General features: G+C 50.6%; 1 protein-coding gene across 1 annotated transcript; it reads left to right on the plus strand.

Moving 5' to 3' along the window:
- The first annotated feature begins 16,984 nt into the window (after positions 1–16,984).
- On the plus strand, positions 16,985–20,950 carry LOC143219885 (uncharacterized). Its single transcript, XM_076445693.1, has 3 exons — positions 16,985–17,626; positions 18,154–18,249; positions 18,653–20,950. The coding sequence occupies exons 1-3, from the start codon at positions 16,985–16,987 to the stop codon at positions 20,948–20,950; spliced, it is 3,036 nt and encodes a 1,011-aa protein (XP_076301808.1).
- Positions 20,951–21,619: the final 669 nt, after the last annotated feature.

A 21,619-nucleotide genomic window follows, 5' to 3' on the forward strand; every position in this document is an offset into this window, starting at 1 on the left:
GAGGAGGCAAAAAAAAAGAAAAAAAAAAAAATTCTATCTATATATACATATACGTGTTCCTCTACTCTTCCGTGCGCGGGTTAGCGTTCCTTAACTTGCACCGGCGTAGGGTCTGGTCTTTATTAAAAAATAGAATCCAGCGCTCCTTCCCGCTGGACGGCCGGAACTCTCTCGCCTTCGAGGTTATGTATCGCAACGGCACTTCGACTAGTCGTCCGGTCGGCAGTGTGTACCATGCGGTGGGGCATGGTGTGTCCTCTCCCACATATGGCACAGGGGGTAGCGCTGTTGCTGCGGCTAGTTGCGTGGGGTTGGCCGGTAGGCCGTTATTACCGGGTTTCTCGTTTCCCGCGTCTGCCGTGTTTGCCGTCGTGGTCCTCGTGGCTGCGTCGTTCCCGGTGACGGTGTCGATTTGGGGGTCGACGATCGTGATGATCTCGATCTCTTTTTTCTCCCTTTTCGTGGGTGTTGTCGGCTCTGCTGTGCTCGTGGTTGGTGTGGCCCCTCGCTTTCGGCTTGGCGGCTTTATGATGTTGTCCCACCATTTGGCCGGTGCTGGTGGGTGTCCGCGCCCCGGGAATGGTCCGGCCCCCAGTTTGGCTCGGTGTTGTTCGCCCTTCGGTTCCTGCGGTGTCCTTGTGGTGCGGGAGGTTGTGACCGGCCGTGGTCTCGTCGGTTTCCTCGTGGCGATTTGAATGTTTAGGTCGACCACTTTGTTGGACCTTATGGTGGGCCTGGCCCTCTTGGCGGTTGTTGCTGGCGCTGGAGGGGCTTTCTCTATTGCCATGTACCGGGTTGTCCGGGGTGGGGCTTGTCGTTCTTCGGTGTCTGCGGTGGTCGTTGCCAGGTGCTCCGGCGTGGCTGGAGTCGGTGGCCTCTCCAACGGCTCGTCGAAGAGGTCTTCTAGCCCGGCGTAAAAATCTACCATGTTGACCTGTGAACATATAAGCGGTTTCGGATTTTTCCTAGGACGTCCGTTGTGTTTTGATCGGACGGGATGGGCGGGAGGGTTGGTTTCCGTATTTCGGTCGCAGGTTCTTTCGGTTCCGTGCCCGTTCCTTGATCTGGTTTTAGATCGTGGACGTGAATGTGTCGCGCCCATTTCCCGTTGTCGCTGTGGAGATCTACGATGACCGGCGATATTATGCGGCCGACCGTGTAAGGCCCGCTGTATTTTGGAGCTAGTTTCGCGGCAATGCCCGCCCCTTTATCGGACAGCGTGTGCTCTCTTTTCCATACTCGGTCGCCGATTGCAGGTCTCCAGTCTCGGTGTCGCAGGTTGTAGTATTTGGCCTGTCGGCCGAATGCTTGGGCCAAATGTAGCTTGGCCAGTTCTTGTGCTGCTCGGAGGTTTTTCCATCGGTGTTGCGGTACGTCGGGGCCGGTCTCGGTCGGTGGTTGTCCAGGGGCTCGCAGTTCCCGGCCCTGGTTGAGGTACGCCGGGCTGTAGCCGGTAGATTCGTGCCATGCGGTGTTAATAGCGAATCGGACCTCGTCCAATTTCTCGTCCCATCGGTCGTGGTGCTCCCCGGTGTATTGGGCCAGCATGGTTTTTATCACTTTGTTTGCACGTTCGACCGGATTGCATTGGGGCGAATACGGTGGCGTCCGTCGATGCTCGGTACCGGCTGCTCGGAGTAGGCTGGTAAATGGTTCTCCGATGAATTGTTTTCCGTTGTCGGAGATGACGGTGTTCGGTGCTCCGTGACGTAGAATGATTTCCTTTTGTACGGCGGCGGCGACGGCGGCGCTGGTAGCCTTTCGTAGGGGCGTAAGTTCGACCCATTTGGTGAACTTGTCTAGTGCTACGAGTAGCCAGATATGACCTCGTCGTGACCGTGGTAGTGGTCCGACTAGGTCAACGGAGACGGTGTGCCAGGGTTGTGTTCCTGGGTTGGCGTGGAGTTTTCCTGGTGGCAGTTGCGGTGGTGTTTTGTACCGTTGGCAGCTGGCGCAGCTGCGAACGTAACTGGCGGTTTCGCGGAACATTCCCGGCCAATAAAATCGCTGGGCGAGTCGGACGATTGTTTTGGCGACTCCTAAGTGTCCGGCGGTCGGGTCGTCATGATGTTGTCGGAGGAGCGCTTCTCGCTCGTTGTTGGGCACGCAGATTTTCCAAGCGTCGCCCGGCTCGGGCTCGTTGTAATCTAGCTGGTGCAATATATGGCGGTATAGCTTCCCTTCGCGTATTTGGTACTCCGGGACGGACGCGGGGTTTGTCTGGACTGCATCGACTTTCTTCTGGTACCATGAATCTGCTGGTTGTTTTGGTTGGATCACGTTCACGCCGGGAGTGATTTCGACTCTGGACAGCGCGTCTGCTACCTGGTTTAACTTTCCCGGTCGGTATTTTATGTCGAAATCGTATTGTTGTAGCTCGAGTGCCCATCTTGCGAGCCTGCCGGTGGGGCTGTCCATCTGTCGGAGCCATCGCAGTGCTTGATGGTCGGTGATGACGGAAAAACGATAGCCTTCCAGGTAGGGCTTCATTTTTCGAATGCCCCAGATTACTGCGAGGCATTCTTTTTCGGTAGCGCTGTAGTTGCGCTCGGTTGCGCTTAGCGTGTGGCTGGCGTAGGCTATGACCCTTTCCTGTTCTTCGGGGCCCTGGGTCAGTACGACACCAAGGCCGTGGTCGCTGGCGTCTGTCTGGAGCGTGAACGGCTCGTTGAAGTCCGGATAGGCGAGTATCGGGGCGGCGATTAGTTTGTCCTTCATGGTTTGGAAGGCGTGTTCTTCGGCTTCGGTCCATCTCCACTTGGCGTTCTTCCTGGTAAGTTGGGTTAATGGTTCCACGATCTCGGCGAAGTTCGGCACGAACCGCCGGTACCAGGATGCCATTCCGTGGAATCGGCGTACTTCTCGTATCGTTTTTGGCGCCGTGAGCCGTGCGATTGCGCTGGTCTTCTCGGGGTCAGTCCTAATACCTTGTTGGTCTACGACGTGGCCGAGATATCGGAGGCTATCTACGCAGAATCGGCATTTTTCCGGGTTGAGACGTAGCCCGGCGGTGCGGAGCCGGCGGAAAACTTCTCGGAGATGCCTCTGGTGTTCCTCGAACGTTTTGCTTACAACGATAATATCATCGAGGTAGGCAAATGCAAACGGCTCGAGTTCGGGCCCGATGATCTGGTCGAGTAGGCGCTGGAAAGTGGCTGGCGCTGAATGTAATCCAAATGGCATAACCGTAAATTGGAATAGTCCTTTACCGGGTACCGTAAAGGCGGTGAGCGGCCGGCTGGAGTTCTCTAATGGGATTTGCCAGTATCCGTTTTTGAGGTCTAAGGTGGTCAAGTACTTTGCGCCTCGCAACTTGTCGAGGGTAGCCTGTATTTGAGGTAATGGATAGGCGTCTTTCTCGGATCGATCGTTCAGTCTGCGGAAGTCGACGCAGAAGCGTGGCTTGCCGTCTTTCTTTCTGACTACGACGACTGGTGAACTCCACGGGCTGTCCGATGGTTCAATAATCCCCTCCTGTAGCATCTTTTCCACTTCTTCGTTGATTACTGCCTGCATCGCTGGGTTTCTCGGGCGGTACCGTTGTTTGATAGGCGTGCCGTCGGTCAGTTTGATGCGGTGTTGAGTGAGCGTGGTGCGCCCTGGAACGGTCTCGAATAGTTTCATCTCCTGTTCTAAAAAAGATTCCAGTCGTTTTTGTTCGTCCTCTGGCGGTTTTCGGAGGCCTACCTGTAGGCACGGTTCGGCTAAGTAGTCGGCGGGCCAGGAAGCGACGTCAGGTGGTGGGGTTAAGGTGATCTGCAATCGTGCGATTGCTCGGATCCCCAACAAGACCGGCGGTCCCATCTTCGGCAGGATGGTGAATTCTTGTGTCTGCGTCTGCCCTCCTATACTGAACGGTAATGTGATCTTGCCGATCGGTACTATATCGGAACCGTCGGCTAATCCGATGCGTCTGGCTGGTGTGAGTTCCGTGAACCCTCGCTGGTGTGCCCACTCCTGGACTTCCTCGTTGATGCAGGACAATTGCGAGCCTGTGTCCAGTAGTGCCTCTACTTCTCGTCCCAGGAGTTGGATGCGTGTGAACGGGCGCGGGGTGTAGGTGATTATTGGGGCCGGCGGCTGCCCATCTGCGGCGTGCCCCTCGGTCCGTTTCCCGGTGGGTGACACTCTCGGGTCAGTACCCCATCTCTACCACATCTTGAGCAAAATTTTCTATACTGGTTTCGACATTCGAAGCGCTGATGTCCGCGTTGTTTACACCGCCAGCAGTGGGTGTCCACGTGATATGCGTTGGTCGGGATTGAGTTCACTTCGGCTCGAGGTGAACTATCCTCGTTCCATTCGGTGCGATACGGGAGGTCGGGGTTCCGGAGGCCATCGGTTGTGACAGCTGCTGTCCGCGCGTAAGTGCGGCTGAGGCGATTTTTCCTATCGTTAGCTCTTTCGATACGCTGTACCTGTCTGAGTAGGTCGTCGGTACTCGAGATGGTGTCCGGGTTAATGATCGCCGCGTACTCCGGTAGCATGTTTTCGAAAATTAATTCGAGGCTTTCCTCGGGGGGAATCATTGCGCGTCGGGTCAGTGTATTTAGGGCGTTCATAAACGAGTTGAACGGTTCCCCGGGTCGTTGCAAACGGTCGCGTGCTTCGCGTTCTCGCTGTACCCGGGTACTGTTTGGGGAAAAGAATGCGATGAATTTGTCGGCGAACTCGGCCCAGTGCGAAATCTGTAGGCGTGCGTTTCGGTACCATAACTGGGCGTCCCCCCGTAGTAATTCGGGTAACCCCCTTAGTAATTCGTTATCGGTAAATTGATACGAGGCTTGTAACTCGGCGATTCGTTCTATGAACGCGTATGGGTCTTTTCCGTCGCTAGTGCATCCCCATTTCCTCATGCGGTCCAAATTTTTGCAAGGATCCCCGTGCATAGGGACGTTGGGGTCGTGTAAGAGGGTGGTTTGACTGGTGGACGCGCCGAGTTGTATGTCGGCGGTGCTCTGGAGTGTCGGCGTTTTCGGCTCGGCCATGTCTGATGGATTAGTGGGTTGCTGGTTCGTAAAATCCTCCCACCTCTGTCGTAACTCTGGTGTCGTCCCGGTGACGGGTAAATTTCGTAGGCGTAGGTCGGCGATTAATCGTGCTCTCGTCTGGCGGAGGGTGTCTCTTGCCGGCATTCCCTAAGATTTGAATCCGCGCGTGTATCGCCGTGTATACACGAGATGACGTGAACGGCCTTGGTTGTGATCGGTTCGCCGTGGGCTCGTACTTTCGGTAGTCGGTTCCGGGGATGTTATGTATTTACTACGCGGCGGCCTAGTCTATTGTCGATTGCGTGCGACGACGTGTTTGCCCGTTCAGTCTCTAATTCTCGGTCGACCGGGTAACTGTTGTTATTATCGCGGTTTCTTCGCACCAGGTCCCTGTTCGGGCGCCATGTAACGGTTGTCGATTCCTGCGGTAATCGGAATCGTCGCGGTGCTGACCCCTCAGTGTGGACAGCTCGTCGGACCAAGGTTCGTTAGCTGACGAGGGGAGTCGGCCGGTGCGGGAAGACGAGGTGCGAAGGTTCGGAAAGAATTCGGAAACAACAGTTACGTTAAGTGACGAACTATATTTAAAGACTGCAAACGAGTGTACACGTATAAACAACGCTGCTAATTAGGTGCGACGGGGTTGCATGGTAACAGCGTGCATGCGTGAATCGGGGCGGTGCACGACGGGCATCGCGGTAGAATAATTCGGGCGGTGAACGATCATTAGCGGCGCGAATTCCGGTGGTTCGGCGGAGCGGAACGGTTTATCGGAACTCGGTGGCTTCGGCGGTAGCGGCGGGGCGTTCGGTGATTCGGCGGGACCGGCGGTGGTTGTCGGATATTTCGGTGTCTCGGCGGAATCGGCGGATGACTCAGTGGAGTGGTGGACCGGAAGGGTGCGACGGTGTAGTTTTCGACGGCTCGGCGGCGTGAAGGTCAGCGCGGGGAGTTCGACGACTCGGCGAACGGATGTCGGAAGGACAGTCTCGGCGGCTCGGCGAAATGGACTTCGGTGTGGGAGCCTCGGCGGCTCGGCGGGACGGACTTTGGTGCGGAGGTTTCGACGGCTCGGCGAAACGGGCGTTTGGTGACGGCTCGGCGGGACGGACTTTGGTGTGGAGGTTTCGACGGCTCGGCGAAACAGGCTTTTTGGTGCGGGAGTCCCGGCGGCTCGGCGAGACGGACTTTGGTGTGGAGGTTTCGACGGCTCGGCGAAACGGGTTTTGTGGTGTGGGAGTCTCGACGGCTCGGCGAAACGGCTTTCGGTGAGGATGTTTCGACGGCTCGGCGAAACGGGTTTTGTGGTGTGGGAGTCTCGACGGCTCGGCGAAACGGCTTTCGGTGAGGATGTTTCGACGGCTCGGCGAAACGGATTTCGGTGAGGATGTTTCGACGGCTCGGTGAAACGGATTTCGGTGAGGGTATTTCGGCGGCTCGGCGAAATGGATTTCGGTGAGGATACTCACCCTGGACAGGAGAAGTGTCGGCTTCCTGGTGATCGCTGTGACGGCTCGTCTCAGGCAGGACTACAGGAGTGGAGTCTAGAATACTTCTAGACGGAATGCGGTAATTTGTCTTATTTGTCGCGGCTTATATATTATTAACATCGTGGTGAGGGTTGGTGGTGCGGTAGAGGGTTCGTACTGTTTTCGGTACGTTTCGGTCGCGTCCGCCCTTGTTTTGGGGCTGTATTCGAAAAGAACCGTTGGTGACAGGCCTGCTCGGTGCAGGTCTGTTACACTTATATTAAGGAAAATATACGGACGAGAACAGAACTGCTTTAATGAAAAAAAAAAAACCGAAAGGTCTGACGCAGGGAATACCCTTCCGATAGGGGTAAGAAGTACGCGCGCTGAAAAATCTATGTACAATGAAGAAACACGCGAATCCCGCAACACGCGATAGAAATAGGATTTTAACGGAGATAAAAGCTTAAAATTCACAAGAAAATGTTTAAAGCAAATATAGTATAAATATTCTAACTATAGGAGTTCATGGAAAATTAATGGTGAATGGACAAAACCATATGTCGTCGTATTTAGCTTGTACCATAAGTTACCGGATTTGCCAAATTTTTGAAGTTTGAATTTTGAATTTTGAATTTGGAATTTTTAATTGATTTTCTGCATGAGCGTTCGGGCGGCTCGTCCCTACTCATCTACCAGAGAATTTTTTATACTTTTGATTTTTTAATCTAAAAAATTCACACTATTCTAAAGGGAAGTCTTCGGACAAAACGATATGCTGTTGCATGACCACGGAAAGAATTTTTTGAAGTTTGAATTTTTGAATTTTGAACTTGGAATTTTGAATTGATTTTTTGCATGAGCGTTCGGGCGGCTCGTCTCTACTCATCTACCAAAGAATATTTTATACTTTTGATTTTTAAACTAAAAAATTCACACTATTCTGAAGGAAAGTCTTCGGACAAAACGATATGCTGTTGCATGTCCACGGACTTTCCGTACGAAACCCGGAACGAAATTAGATACAGAATTAAGATACTACGAAGATAAAAACATAATGTAAAATTAATAACAAAGGAACTGATTATAGGAATCACACAAGATTGTATTATCATTGGATAAAATCATTTGCCGTCGCTTGAGCCTCGGGCGGAAAATTTCCGGACAAAACCGTCTGCCGTCGCATGAAACTCGGGCCGAAAATTTCCGGACAAAATCGTTTGCCGCCGCGCGGGCCTCGTACGGAAAGTCTTCGGACAAAACGATATGCTGTTGCATGTCAGGAGTCCACGGACTTTCCGGACGAGACCCGGAACGAAATTAGAAACAGAAACAAGATTCTAAGAGGAGGTAAAGCATATGGTAAAACCAATAACTAATGTTTTGTGTGTGTGAAACACACGCACACAGAATATTAGTTGAAAAAATATGTTGGTTACCGACGATCGGTACAGAGCGAGTTACCTGCACTAGAGAGACAAGGAAAATCGAGTCCTGGAAGTAGGAACGGTCGGTAAAAGCCAGGCGCGAGCACGTGGCGTAATAAGCACATAAAGATGGCGGATTAGAATGCGAGTACTAACACGAATTGTTAAATGCAGTAATATCCATGCATACAGAGCGAGTGATGACCCAGGATGTGAACGCGGAGAGTTTCCTGCAGAACTCGAAACTTTAGCGAGAAAAAATTAAGAAATAACGAGCTATTTCGGCCACACTGGCACATAAATGATTTGTACATTTTGGAAAAAAAAAAACTAGAGAAATTTGAGATTTCAATCAACATAAAGGGTGTAGTAAAGAAAAATTAACGAGTTTAGGCCGGATACACTTCGCCTTAAAATCACTAATAAAGAAATGAATTGAGAAATACAAAATAATCGGATGAGAGAGAGCCTTATGCGTATCTCGTACACGAGACAAGGAGGCAAATTGTTAAGACCGTGCTCTCGCCGTACGAACGGAGAAAGCCGGGCGCGCGTATACGAGAGAAACGGCGAGTTGGTCTGAAAACGATTATCGGTGATTAAACGGAAAGTAAAAATAATTATTTGATAAATTTTCGTTGAGGTTCTGTAGGGACTCGCTCGCGTGGGGTCACCACGTTTCTTTTAGACTGCGATGTTTTTACCATAATGTTTCTAATGTTTTTACTGCGACGTTCTATAGAGGCTAAAATTGTAAAGTCATACATATAAGCAGGTGACTTTTAGATAACGAGTTCTTTCGCTATATCAAGGTGAAGCAGGAGGAGAAAAACACAGAGACACACAGAAACACACAGTTCGACCAACAAAACAAGAAACGAATACGAAGGGGATGATAGGTCACGGAAGAGAAGGGGAAGTGGAGGCCTGTAACGGCTCTCCTCTTCGTATTTCAAATCAGTCGGCTAGGAGTAGTATTCAAGTGCAGACAACCAGAGTTTCTTATAGGAGTTAGCTGTCGTTTATTGAGACGTTTCTTTCTTTCTGTAGTGGGAATTCTGTGTTTATCTCTTTCCTGTTTCGATATAGTTCGATATAGTACTATTAATTAGTGAAAAATTAGCGAATAGTTAGAGGTGAGAGTGAGTGACGCGCGGGCGCAGGAAGCCCTGTGCCTAGAATATATAGGAAGTGAACTGCGAGTTCTAGGACAGGCCTATAGTTCAAAATTTTAGAAAAAATAAAAGCTAGGAAGGAAGAGGGGCTCACGAGGAGTCCAGAACACCTCGAAAATCCCAATTCCGTGCAAAAATAAGGGCGCAGTGAGCGTTTGAAGTGGCATATACCGGACTAACGAGTGCGAGAAGGACAGAATTATAGTGTTTACGTGAGTGCGTAAAGGATAGCGATTAGAATACGATCTCTAGTGCGAATACGTGCCAGAGAGAGAAACGATATAGAAAAGGAAAACCGTGATGGGCACCCTTAAGGCTGCACATCAGTACTGAGTTAGAAAGAGAACCACGAGTCTATTGAGCTGTCCTTGTCGCACCCGTTGACAGTTTTCGGTTTTCGCTAGAAAAAAGGCCTAAATCGACCGATTTTGGAAAATTAAACTAGTTAGCGCACCGTAGGGGGACCCCTCGAGGGCCCCACAGCGGCAAATTTTTTGTAGAGATCATAGTTTTTCGAATAAGTGGGTTTTAGTGAAGTTTTATTATACAGAGACCATATCGCTTAGAGGAAAAGTGTAAATTATTAAAAATTTGGTAAACCAATCGAGCAGGGGACTCGGAGGGTTTATTGGGGTTGAAAAAATTTGATTTTTTTTTGGAGAATCTCAGAAAAAGTTTCTGAATCGAGCCACGTGCTCGATTTTCAAATTTTGCTCAGAACCCCCCCGAGTGGGTACTCGTTTGAAAGAGCAGAAAAAGTTGGATACAACCTGCTAAAAAAAAGATTAGGGTAATATAGCGATTTAAGGAAAAAAAATGAAAAAATGCGTGCGAATAGAAAGTAATACTGTAAATAACGGTTAGGATTAGTTTGTAAGGCAGAGAGAGCTACACGAGAGAAATCCAGTGAAAAAATTTTTATTTTTTGATAAAGAGAGATACAATTTTTACAATTTTTGGTATAATAAATATGGGTAACGCCTCGAAAGGTTAGGTTAGGGTTTCCCCGACTCGGGGACGGCCGGGGCGAGGTGCGTCAGTCATTCGCTCTCGGCCCTCACGAAACTGGTGGAACAGTTCATACACCGTGGACCGCGATACCAAATTCCCATAGGCAGCATAGGCAACCTGAATAGCCTCTAAGGCCCCGGCGGCACTGTAGCCGCTCTGGAAATAAACGTGCACGATGGCACGTACTCTCTCGCGAGTAAAGTGTTCAGGCAAAACCTGAAAGGAAAGAGTTTAGAAGACCTGAACACGAAGTAGAAACCTAAAATAGGGATACTTACACGAGGGGACCCTCGAGTGACCTCCGAACAGCCGGGCTCCTGGATATCCTCGGGACGAGACATAACGTGTACTGAAATTAGGAAAAAAAAAGTAATTAGTAACAGAGAACACACAAGCCAGGTACAAAAGTAGAAACATAGCGGGACGGAATATAAGAGGTAGGATAGCTCCAGTTAGTTAGATACAAATCTAGGACCTAACCTAGACCAAGAGATGATCCTTTGGGAAACAGACAGGATAGATAAACGTGCTAGAACGGCGAAATAAGAACGCGTACTGTTTACACGGCAGGCGAGTAATAACCGAATGCCAGGGCTAATGGATGATGCAAGTTTAGGATTCCCCGAACCGTGTACGACCAGCGAGCGCGCGGTTACCGACGGAAAATCGGTAAAATAGAGCACACGGCCAAAGTACCGAGTGCAGACGGTTGCAATGAACAGGCGCAGACACGAGGCGCTAACTAGGCATAAAATGGCGGGTAGGTACAGCAAGTACTAACAGAATTGTTAAATCCGCAAATATCAGGAAAAGGAAATAGGGATAACCCCTGCTAACCCGGCTAGCCGAGTTTATTGAGGTACCGCAGGAACCGAAGAGGAAATTTACGTATTTTGCGACTTAATACGGGCGTATAGACGCTTTTTGAGAACAGAGTTTTTTCAAAAATTTTTAACGCGTACAAAAAATCAGGAAGGAAAAATAAACAAATTTCGGCCCTATGATAATTTCACGTATCTCCAAGGGTTTAGGAAATATCTGCGATTTAGGGAAATCTGTTGAGAAAGAAAGAAGTAGGAGAACTGCCGACCGAAACAAGGAAAGACACACGCAAGCCAGTGATGCGTCTTACAATTGAGACAAGCCGGGCAAGAATAAATTACGGTACGGAGGGACAGAGAGGCACAGTCTAATAGTTTGAACTAGAGTTTGTTTAATCGTTAGGAGGACGCAAACGCACAATTAAGTCATTAAGGACCCGGACAACGGACAATGTCAGTAGGGTACATCGTCTAGCCCGAAGTTGGGGGAATATCCGGTTTCGGAGCCGGTGCCTCCCTTCGATAGGGGTGACGTAAAACCTTTAGCATCTAATATTAATTTTCTGTAGAGTCACTTTTCCCACGTCAATAGGCTTGGCCAGCTGATAAACCGCTTCTCGGCTTTGGCGTGGCATAACTAGGGCTAAACTCCGGCGGGGATAGTACCCCTACTGCGGTAGGGGTCCCATAATGGGCGAACCGTCGTTACAACTACATCTTACTAGCCATGGCAGGCATTTCAAATAAAAACACAACCACAAAGACAAAAAATCCAAAAAAAAAAAAAAAGAAGAAGTAAGAGGAGGTGAAAACACCAGCACAAGTAAGACCGAGACGAATGTAGATTCCTCGAATGTGGCCCATTTGGAGACTCTGAACTTTGAATTCGAAGCTGAAAAGAAAGGCGCCACTAACGATCCTCCTACTGGATTTACCCCCACCAGGAGTCTCGCTAGAAGTCCTCCGACAGGAGCCACCTCAAACCCTGAAGACCCGACAGTTCCTAGGAACAAGGAAACGACTGCTTTACGGCAATTGAAACCCGCACTGAGACCGCGTTCGCATTCTGCATCAGGGATGTACGAAACCTTCCCTGATAAACAGGAAATGATCTCCCTCTTCCTTGATGATTCCCCAGAACAGGAAAATAAGAAAAGGAAGAGAGAAAGATCTAGGACCAAAGACAATGGCTGCTCTAATCTAAATCATACTGTAAAAGCCCTTGCAGAAGCAATGAAAGACCTGACTTATTTTAGAACCAGAGGAGACGTGATAAATGAGGCAAAGGCGGCCATATCTAAAACCATAAGATTATTCAACGAGATGCAACGAGAGGTGGCAAACATCAATCGCGACCGCTCCTGCAGCAGTCAAAGGTCAAATGACCCCATGAGACCTGGTGTTGAAACTATGGTGATAAATCTAGATTCGGAATCTGACAAGAGTTCGGAAACCCCTATCGAAGATGCCAATATGAAACCCCGACCATCTACTCGGACGATAGGAACCCAAACAAACAACCCAGATATCCTTGAAGAAGAAGAACTCCGCCCTTGGATAGACAAAGACAACAAATATGATAATGTGTACCCGTTACTGGAGAGAGAATGGAGCGACTCAACATACAAAAGAACCGTAGTAACGAACACAGACATACTTACCCCTGGTGAATCCGATCTGGCGTGCTTCATCCCAGCAGACTTTACAGTTGAGAGAGGCCCCAGCAGGGCTATCCTGGACAAATTTCAGGGTATCACCGAGATGAGAGCACAAGACCCTACACCAGGATCATGCGTCTGCCTCGTAAATACCACCCGACTACCTGGAAAAAGAAACACCACTGGAACTAGCCAGGTACTCAGGGATAAATATATTTTCTACCTGATAAACAAACAAACCTCCAACATCCTGGCGAATGAAAAAGACACCTACCACTCTATAAGCGAACTGAAAGATATCTCACTTGGGGATGGAAGGAAGAATATCGCCTTGAGCTGCAGCGATCCAACTGAACTGGCCAGAATAAGGAAGATGGTGGAGATCATCTTCGCAAACACAGACATCGAAGTCGCTATACACTGCGAAAAATATAAAAAAGCCAACAGAAAAATAAGACCAGGACATGAAACTGTTCTCATTAATACTGGCACCATGACCTATGCCGAAACCCTAAAAACGTTAAAAAATGAGATTAATATCGACAAGGAAGGCTACTCTGTCTCGGGCGTTAGATCTAGCAGAAATGGCCAGGTTCTCGTTGATATAAAAGGTGACTCGACAAAGGCATCAAGCTTCAGCAAACTAGTAAATTCCAGGATAGCTGGGGCCAGAGCTTTGACAGGACCTAGAAGAGCGTTAAATAAGGTACTTCATCTCAAACAGCTGGAGGGCGACGCCACAGTTGATGAAATAAAGGAGGCCATAGTTGCAGCTCTCCCTGAAACTACTACCGAGGAAATTACGTTAAAAGCACTCCGCCCAGCCTTTGCTGGCCGGCAAAATGCTACCCTCATTGCCCCTACAGCGATAGCCGACAAACTATTGGAAAGACGCTCTTTACGCGTAGGCTGGGGCTGGTGCCGAGTGGTCGAGAGGGAAGAAGTAATTCAATGCTTCCGCTGTCGTGAATTCGGACACACAACTAGAACCTGCCAGGGCCCTGACAGGTCAAAACTCTGTAGACGCTGCGGGGAAGAGGGACACCACGCCACCCAATGTAACAACTCTGAGAAATGCGTGGTGTGCTCAACAGAGGGCCATCGTGACGGCAGTCTCAGATGCTCCGCATACCGAAAAGCACTTGAGTCACGACGTAAAACCAACAACAGGGACAATAATGCAGAAAACGTTAAAAACAACAGAGATAACAACAGAGATAGAGACCTAGAAAACGGAAAAACGCCAATACAAACACAACACACAAAAACTTAACTAAACGCATAGAACTACAAACTACAAACACATATATTCATATATTCACATATATTCATATATACCGTACGTATCTACTTATACTTACCTGTATACTCTATATACATACCTACTGGCGTTTACTTAAAAATCCATTTACCTGGTTACACCTATATACTTACCGCCGTTACTGAAAAGAATTACCTACCTATACCTACCTGATACACCTATACAAACTTACCGCCGTTCCTTAAAAATACTTGTTCGGCGTCGACCGAAGGTCAGAAGCGCCTGAGGCCGGGACCGCTCAGCACTGAGCGCGCGAGGAACGGCGAGGATGAGGTAGTGTGAATGAGTGAGAGAGATTGAGTCCAGATGGGTTAACCCTGCACTTTATTCAAGCTTGTTGATCTATAGAATAGCCGAAGTCTCGAGATGCGGATATCTTGCTCGTGCGAGATTCTGCCTTATCCGTTGCTCGACGGAAATCTTGTGCGTCCCTTGACGAGGGCCGCCGCGAACGGAGATCTTCCACGCGCCGTCGGAAATCTTGACGCGGGCAGATGCACTGATCGCGACGCGGAAGAATGATGGTCGGTGGCAATTCGAAAGAAACTTCGAATTGGAATTGCGAGGAATAACGCGCAGTGATTTCGCGAACAACTAACAGATCAGAGCGTGCTAAATGAATAATCGGGTGGTCTCGAATGACTGAACTGAAAGAGAGCTCGTTAACAGTCTACAGCGAAAAGGCGGCCGCTCCGCCAAGGGAGGGCCTTTAAATCTTCTTCGAAACGGCAGGCGGGGTCGCACGCGATTGGTGCCGGATCGATCGCATGATCCGGGAAGACGCAACGTTCGAGATTCAAATTATGGGATTTACCGGTGATGGGCGCGTAAACACTTCGCGGCCGCACGCAACGGTAACGAGCGATCGCTACGCGACTCTAAACACTGTGAAAAAAGGCCAGAGCAAGTGTCGCTCGACGGTTGGCGTAACGGCCGGCAAATCCCATAATTCGAATCCCGAACAATACTCATACTAATACCTACTTATACTCACCTGGATACACCTACATACATACTTACCGTCGTTCTCTTATAATAGCTATATACTTCTGGTTACACCAATATACATACGTCGTTTACCTATAACATTTATACTCACCTTTACCTACCTACCTATACTTACCTACACCCATCTTATCAAATGGCACATCAAACCGAAACTCCCACACTAGAAAAAAGACAAATCAGAATGCTACAGATCAATCTTAATCACTGCAAAAACGCTCAAGAGCTCCTTACCCACTCTGCTGAACAGTATGAAATAGACATAGTATTCATCTCTGAACCATGGTCTCCACCAACGTATTGGTTCAACGACGGTCATAAGGATGCCGCAATCTGGATACCCCAACCGACAAACAAGTTCAGCTGTATTAAAAACCTATTTAAAGCCAAAGGTATTGTTGCCGTACAGCTCGAGGACTACATATTTATCTCATGCTACTTCTCTCCTAACATAAGCCTGGAATCCTACATGGACAGAATATCCGACCTAGAAAGGTTTCTGGATACGGTACAAACGGACAAGTGCATAATTGCTGGCGACTTTAACGCCAAGTGGAATGCTGAAATTGCTGCCATCCGAAGAGATTCCATCAGCTCGCGCCGAGCGCTTCAGAGAGCACGTGCTAAACAAAAAAAACATCCAGACAGATCGCCAGAGGAGGTAGATAGATGCCTAAATACACATAACATCAACAAGAAACGACTCAAACACGAGATCGCAAGCTCCAAAAGGAAGGCCTGGAACACCCTCATTAATGAACTGGATACGGACATATGGGGGAAACCTTACAAGACGGTAATGAGAACGGTAGCCGGCAAGCCCCCCCCCGAGGATAATATCGGATGATGAGACTAGAGAGGTCATTGACTCTCTCTTCCAAACAAGGCCCGATCCGATTGCGGTTTCTTCTGAGGAAGATACCACATACGACGATACTGACCGTCCCTTCACTAACGAAGAAGTTATGAAGGCAATGAAGGCTGTAAAGAAGAAGGCACCCGGGCTAGATGGTATACCATCCGAACTGGTCCAACTTCTCTCTAGCCTAGCATTGACACATGTCACCCACGTAATTAATACCTGTTACAACCTGGGCTACTTCCCCAAACCGTGGAAGAAGGGACGCTTAGTGCTAATCCCAAAGAAGCCGGACCCGGATGGTAGCATTGGATGGAGACCCCTCTCTGTCCTATCCAACTTGGGCAAAATTTTGGAACACTGCCTCAAAGCGAGACTACAAGAGAGAATATCCTATGAACCAAACCAATATGGATTCTGTCGCGGTAAAAGCACGATCCACGCGATCCACGAGATAGTAAACCGTTGGGATAGGGCCAGGAACAAATCACATCATTGCGTCCTTGTCGCACTGGACGTGCGTAATGCCTTCAACACCATAAAATGGCAAAATGTAATAAATGCCCTCTCCAAAAGGAAGCTACCTAGCAGACTGCTCGGTATATTAAAAAACTATCTACAAGATAGATCGATCACACATACCAACAGTAACGGTCAGAATACGGAAACCCAATTTTATGCTGGAGTTCCCCAGGGCTCGGTCCTGGCGCCGATGCTCTGGAACATACAGTATGATGATCTACTAAAGATCCCACTTCCCAGAGGTGCTCACCTATTTGGTTTTGCGGACGACATCGCGTTCGTAGTTACATCTAGCACTGCAGAAGACCTATCCAGGATTACCACTGAGGCGCTCACAAAGATTAGTAACTGGTTTCGGCTAAACCACCTCTCACTAGCACATGAGAAAACTGAAATGGTTCACCTAACGGGAAGGAAATCCACAAGAGGTATTAACATTAGGCTTGACAACACGACTCTGGAGCCCAAAAAATCTACGAGATACCTGGGCCTCGTAATGGAGGGAAACCAATATTATACCGAACATCTAAAATTATGCCACCGGCAAAGCAACCAAGATAGCTGGAGCCCTAAACGGCATTATGCCCAACATTGGTGGCGGATCTTTTCTCTCGCGTGTCCTATACTATAGAGTAATTGAATCAATTATACTATACGCGGCACCTATATGGTCCATAATCTCGAGCAGACCAACTAAAGCTAAGATATTAAACAGGGTCCAAAAAATGTCTCTTTCCAGAGTCATCCGGGCTTATAGAACTACTTCTCTAGATGCCTTATGTGTGCTTTCTGGCCTTCCTCCCCTCACTCTACTGGCAGAGGAGAGACGCCGCATATTTTTAAGAGCAATAAATGTGGACAGAACATCTGAGTACGACTACAAAGCGGAAATGAAAAACATCAAGGAAACCGAAAGACAAACAACTATGGAATTATGGCAGACACGATGGGACATTGCCACACACGGGCGCAAGACCCATACTCTTATCCCCAAAATAAGTGAATGGATCGAATGGGGCCCTAGAACGCTGGACTTCCACCTTACACAGGTCCTTACAGGTCATGGATGCTTTGCAGACTACCTACATAAGATAGGGAAACGGAACGACATCTGCTGCATAGCCTGCAAACAATCCACAGACAGTCCAGAACACACCATACTGGAATGCTCAGTCTGGAACGCTGAAAGGGATGCACTCTTCAACGAAAACGGTCCCTTAAACTGGAGTGACCTAATTGCGTGGCTAAATGACCCCATAAAGATGCCGAGACTTAGACAGTATATAAACATAATAATGACTAAGAAAGAAGAGATAGAACGAGCAACCCAACGAGAAGAGAGGAACCTCGCGCGCGAAGGTAGAAATGTAGGTTAGATCCCAACAGATACTCCTACCCCGTGCAGTAATGCTGTATATGCGGATTCCGCGGGGGAACGGGTACTGTGGAGGTAAGTAGACTCGCGACTTAGAGGAGGAGGGGTTTTTAGGGGGTATACAACACCGGAGTCCCTCACTACGTACGGAAAGTATTTTCCCCTCCTCGTTAAAAAAAAAAAAAAAAAAAAAAAAAGGTTAATTTAGATTAGGTTAGATTAGGTTAGGTTAGATTAGGTTAGGTTAGGTTAGAGAGGGGGCATAGGGCTGGGACGGATTCCAGACGGTTGTAGGGAATGACCTCGAGGCCTCCATACCTCTTGGAAATCCCCCTCCTCCGAATGGAAACCTCAATGGAACTGATGTTCTTCTGAACTGGGCACTTGTCCGTGGCACGGCCTTCGGTACGTGTCCGGGAGAGAGGCCTGGGGTGAAGAACTTCGGTGAAGTTGATGGCTCCATCCTGGTCAAAATCCTTCTACTCCACCTCCACGCGGGGCCCCCGGGACTCTGCGTAGGCTTTGGCTGAAACAGAGTGCGGACGGAGTAGGCAGGTAACCCTAGTGTCCCTGACGGAAAGACGTAGCGGCAACGTCTGTCAGGGGCCCCATACCGTAAGCCGGTGGTCATGTTTTACCGGAACGGGGGGCTTGCCTTGATCGGCCGGCCCGCGAGGATGACTAACCTCTATAATAAAATGTCTCTAACTACTAAGCTTCGGCGCGCGGTGATGGTAGCACCATTGCACATCTAGGTGGACCGGTGGATGCACCGGTCATTAGCGCGCCACTGATGTGCGCGTGCGCCTACGCACAATTTGTGTGTGGGCGCTCGCACACAGTAGTAGGTGGGTGGGTTTTCACCTCCGGCCTTATCCGGGGTCGGGTAGTGACAAGGGGCCTCAGGGATGGGGCCCTAGGATCCCCGGCGGTAGGGGTGGAGCGGCACCCCCCGGGAGTATACACACACGTCCGCCATTATCGCAAATAGTGGCTGACGAGTGAGGCTCCTGCTCAGAAATGGGTGGGGGTATTAACCAAGGCCGATATGAATAAAATGTTTTCTAATGATGTGTCTCGGGAGATAGATGTAGTGAAGAAGGGGTCACTGCGCCCGGAAGCGGTCGAGAAGGAGGGGCAACCGTGCCCGGAAGCGGTCGTGAAGGAGGGGCAACCGCGCCCGGAAGCGGTCGTTGTTGCTGGTCCTGCTGTTGGATCGGTGGCCGACACCGTCCTGAAGGAGAGAATCCAGGAATTTCTGTTCCCGCAATCTATATCGCGGAGTAGGCCCAGAAGTCGTCCTTCGGGATTGGATGGGACTGGCGACATTTTGTGGAGTATTACCGGAGGGAGCACTCGCGACATTGAGGATGATATTGTCTCGGTGAGGTCCTTGGGGTCGGCGGTCTCTTGTCCCGCGAAGAGGAGAGGATCACCGATCCTGGATTCTCCGCGGAGCAAGAGACAGGACCGTGCCCCTAAGGTTTATGACCACCTTGCGGACATGAGGGGTCTTCTTCCGGGCGAGCTTGCCTCTTTAATCGTAAGCCATTCTCGCGACGTCGAAAGGCTGGCGAGAAGGAGTGGCAATTTGAAGGGCACGTTCGTCCGGGACTTCAAGGAGTCTGCCAGGAAGATCGAGGCGGCGGCGAGGGAGTTGGAGCGAAGAGGGGCTTTCAGGCCATCTCTCGGCTCCCCCGCGGCCGCTCCCTCTGCCGTCGTGCCGGCGAATTCTCCGTCCGCAGATTTGTGGGACGAACTGCGGGCGGAGAATCTCTCCTTGAAGAAGGAACTCCAGGAGACCCGGGAGACTCTTGGGGCCATCAGGGAGGAGATGATGGCGATGAAAAGGCGGCAAGATGTCCCCACATCGCCTTCGCCCTCCTTGATGGCTCCGGAGGCCCCTGAGCCTGTCGTGGTCGCTGACCCGTCTGATGTGGGGGTCCATGTTATGGCACCTAGAGGGGATGCCGTCCTGTTGGCCCAGCTGGGGGCTCTCATTGACGCGAAGCTTAATTCGTTTCAGCGGGAGCTTGGGCTGGACCGGCGGGACGTTCTCCCCTCTGCTAGAGTGGGAGCGTTGAAGCCTCTTGGGACCCAATTGGCTAAGGAGTCGAGGGCCACCACTATTGGCGGTCCCGCCAATTTGTTGCCGGGAGGTCCTGTTCCTCTTGGCGGGGTAATTCCCCCCGCTAAGAGGAAAAAGAAGAAAAAGAAAAAGACGATAGCGGGAGATGGAAATGTTTTGGGGGTCGCATTGACGACCCCTGTCTCCCATCCGTTGAGGCTGGCAGCCCCTCCCGGGGTTCAACCACAGGCTTGGCCTGTGGTCTCGCCCCCCTCCACTGGGGAGGCTTGGTCACAGGTGGTGGGCCGGCGGGCTAGGAGAGAGGCGGCCGCGTTGCCGCTTTTAAATGGTGTCCGGATGCTTTCCCCTAAGGGCAAGCCCGGGACCAGAAAAGGTTCGGCACCTCGTGTGGTGGCCCCTCCCCGTACGGCAGCAGTTACGATAACTGTGCCGGAGGGGAGCATGGCCACTTACGAAGAAGCTATCAAAGTGGCGCGCCAGGATATCAATTTGGGGGACCTCGGCATAGAGGCCCTCACCTGGAAGAGAGCTATAAACGGGGGTCTGATTATTCAGATCCCCGGAGCGGAGGGGGCCTCCAGGGCTGATGTTTTGGCGGCTAAAATGTATTCGGCCCTGAGGGGGATGGACGTTAGAGTGTCGAGGCCCGTTAAGAAAGCGGAATTCCGTTTGACGGGCCTCGATATCTCCGTCACCCCTCAGGAGGTGGTGACTGCGGTGGCTGTGGCGGGTGGCTGTGCCCCTGATTTGGTGCGGGTGGGGGAGATAAAAATCCCCCCCAATGGGCTGGGCACTATTTGGGTGCAGTGCCCTGCTGCGGCCGCCCTTAAAATTGAGAGGGCGCAGAAGGTAAAGGTGGGATGGTCCCTTGCACGGGTGGTGGTGCTGGCGACCAGGCCGCTTCAGTGCTTTCGCTGCTTGGCCTTAGGTCACGTTCGGCAGCGATGCACTGCGGCGGTCGATCGCTCATCATTGTGCTACCGGTGCGGGGACCCATCCCACCGGGCAGCCGATTGTGTCGCGCCTCCCCGTTGCGTTGTCTGTGAGGCGGTGGGGAGGCCGGCTGATCATAAGGTGGGCAGCAGGGCTTGCTGCCCGCCATCTAAGCCGAGGAATAGTCGTAGAAAGGGGGGTGGTGCGGACCCACCCACTGCGACAGGAGCGAAGCCTGGGGGAGCTGTTCAAGTACTCCCCCGAACCCCTCCCAAAACATGGATGTCGTTGTAGAGCCGACACAAGGGGATCCTCCCTTGGGACAGTCGGCGATGGAAGGGGTATCTGTCAGTGCTTAAATAATGCCTGATAGGTCCCCCTTCCGGATACTGCAGGCCAACCTCAATAGATGCCGCCGGGCGCAAGACCTTATGGTCCAGCACCTGGCGGAGTTTGGGGTTGGCCTGGCAGTGGTCACGGAACCCTACTTCATCCCCTCCCAACCGCACTGGTTTGGGGATGTGGAGGGTTCCGTGGTGGTGTGGTTTAGCCGTGATAGAACGGCTCCCCCCTGTACCGAGGTCGATCGGGACAGGGGGATGGTGTTAGTTAAATGGGGAAGGTTTTCAGTTGTGGGATGCTACAGTTCGCCGAATTGTGGCCTCGACGAGCTAGAGGCGTTTTTGGACCGGCTGGGGGTAATGATTACCCCCTATTTGGCCGGTCCGGTGTTGGTCCTGGGGGATCTCAATGCGAGATCTACGGAGTGGGGTAACCCCAGGACCAATGTCCGAGGCGAGGCCCTGGCGATTTGGGCGGGGGGGATGGGGCTCCGGTTATTAAACCGGGGCTCCGTACCAACGTGCGTGAGGTGGAATGGTTGGTCGATCGTCGATGTTTCGTTTGCGACCGACGCCGCCTCACGTCACGTGTCCAACTGGCGGGTCTGGGATGGTGAAACAC

This window comes from Lasioglossum baleicum, unplaced genomic scaffold, assembly GCF_051020765.1.
Source record: "Lasioglossum baleicum unplaced genomic scaffold, iyLasBale1 scaffold0088, whole genome shotgun sequence".
Classification (NCBI taxonomy): Eukaryota; Metazoa; Arthropoda; class Insecta; order Hymenoptera; family Halictidae; genus Lasioglossum; species Lasioglossum baleicum.

Bases quoted from the DNA above. Each gene is read 5' to 3' on its own strand.
- LOC143219885 (XM_076445693.1), top strand. From the start codon at position 16,985: ATGTCTCTTTCCAGAGTCATCCGGGCTTATAGAACTACTTCTCTAGAT. The intron at 17,627-18,153 runs GTAGGTTAGATC...GACTCTGCGTAG, and splicing joins TCGCGCGCGAAGGTAGAAAT to GCTTTGGCTGAAACAGAGTG. The intron at 18,250-18,652 runs GTAAGCCGGTGG...GCTCCTGCTCAG, and splicing joins TCTGTCAGGGGCCCCATACC to AAATGGGTGGGGGTATTAAC.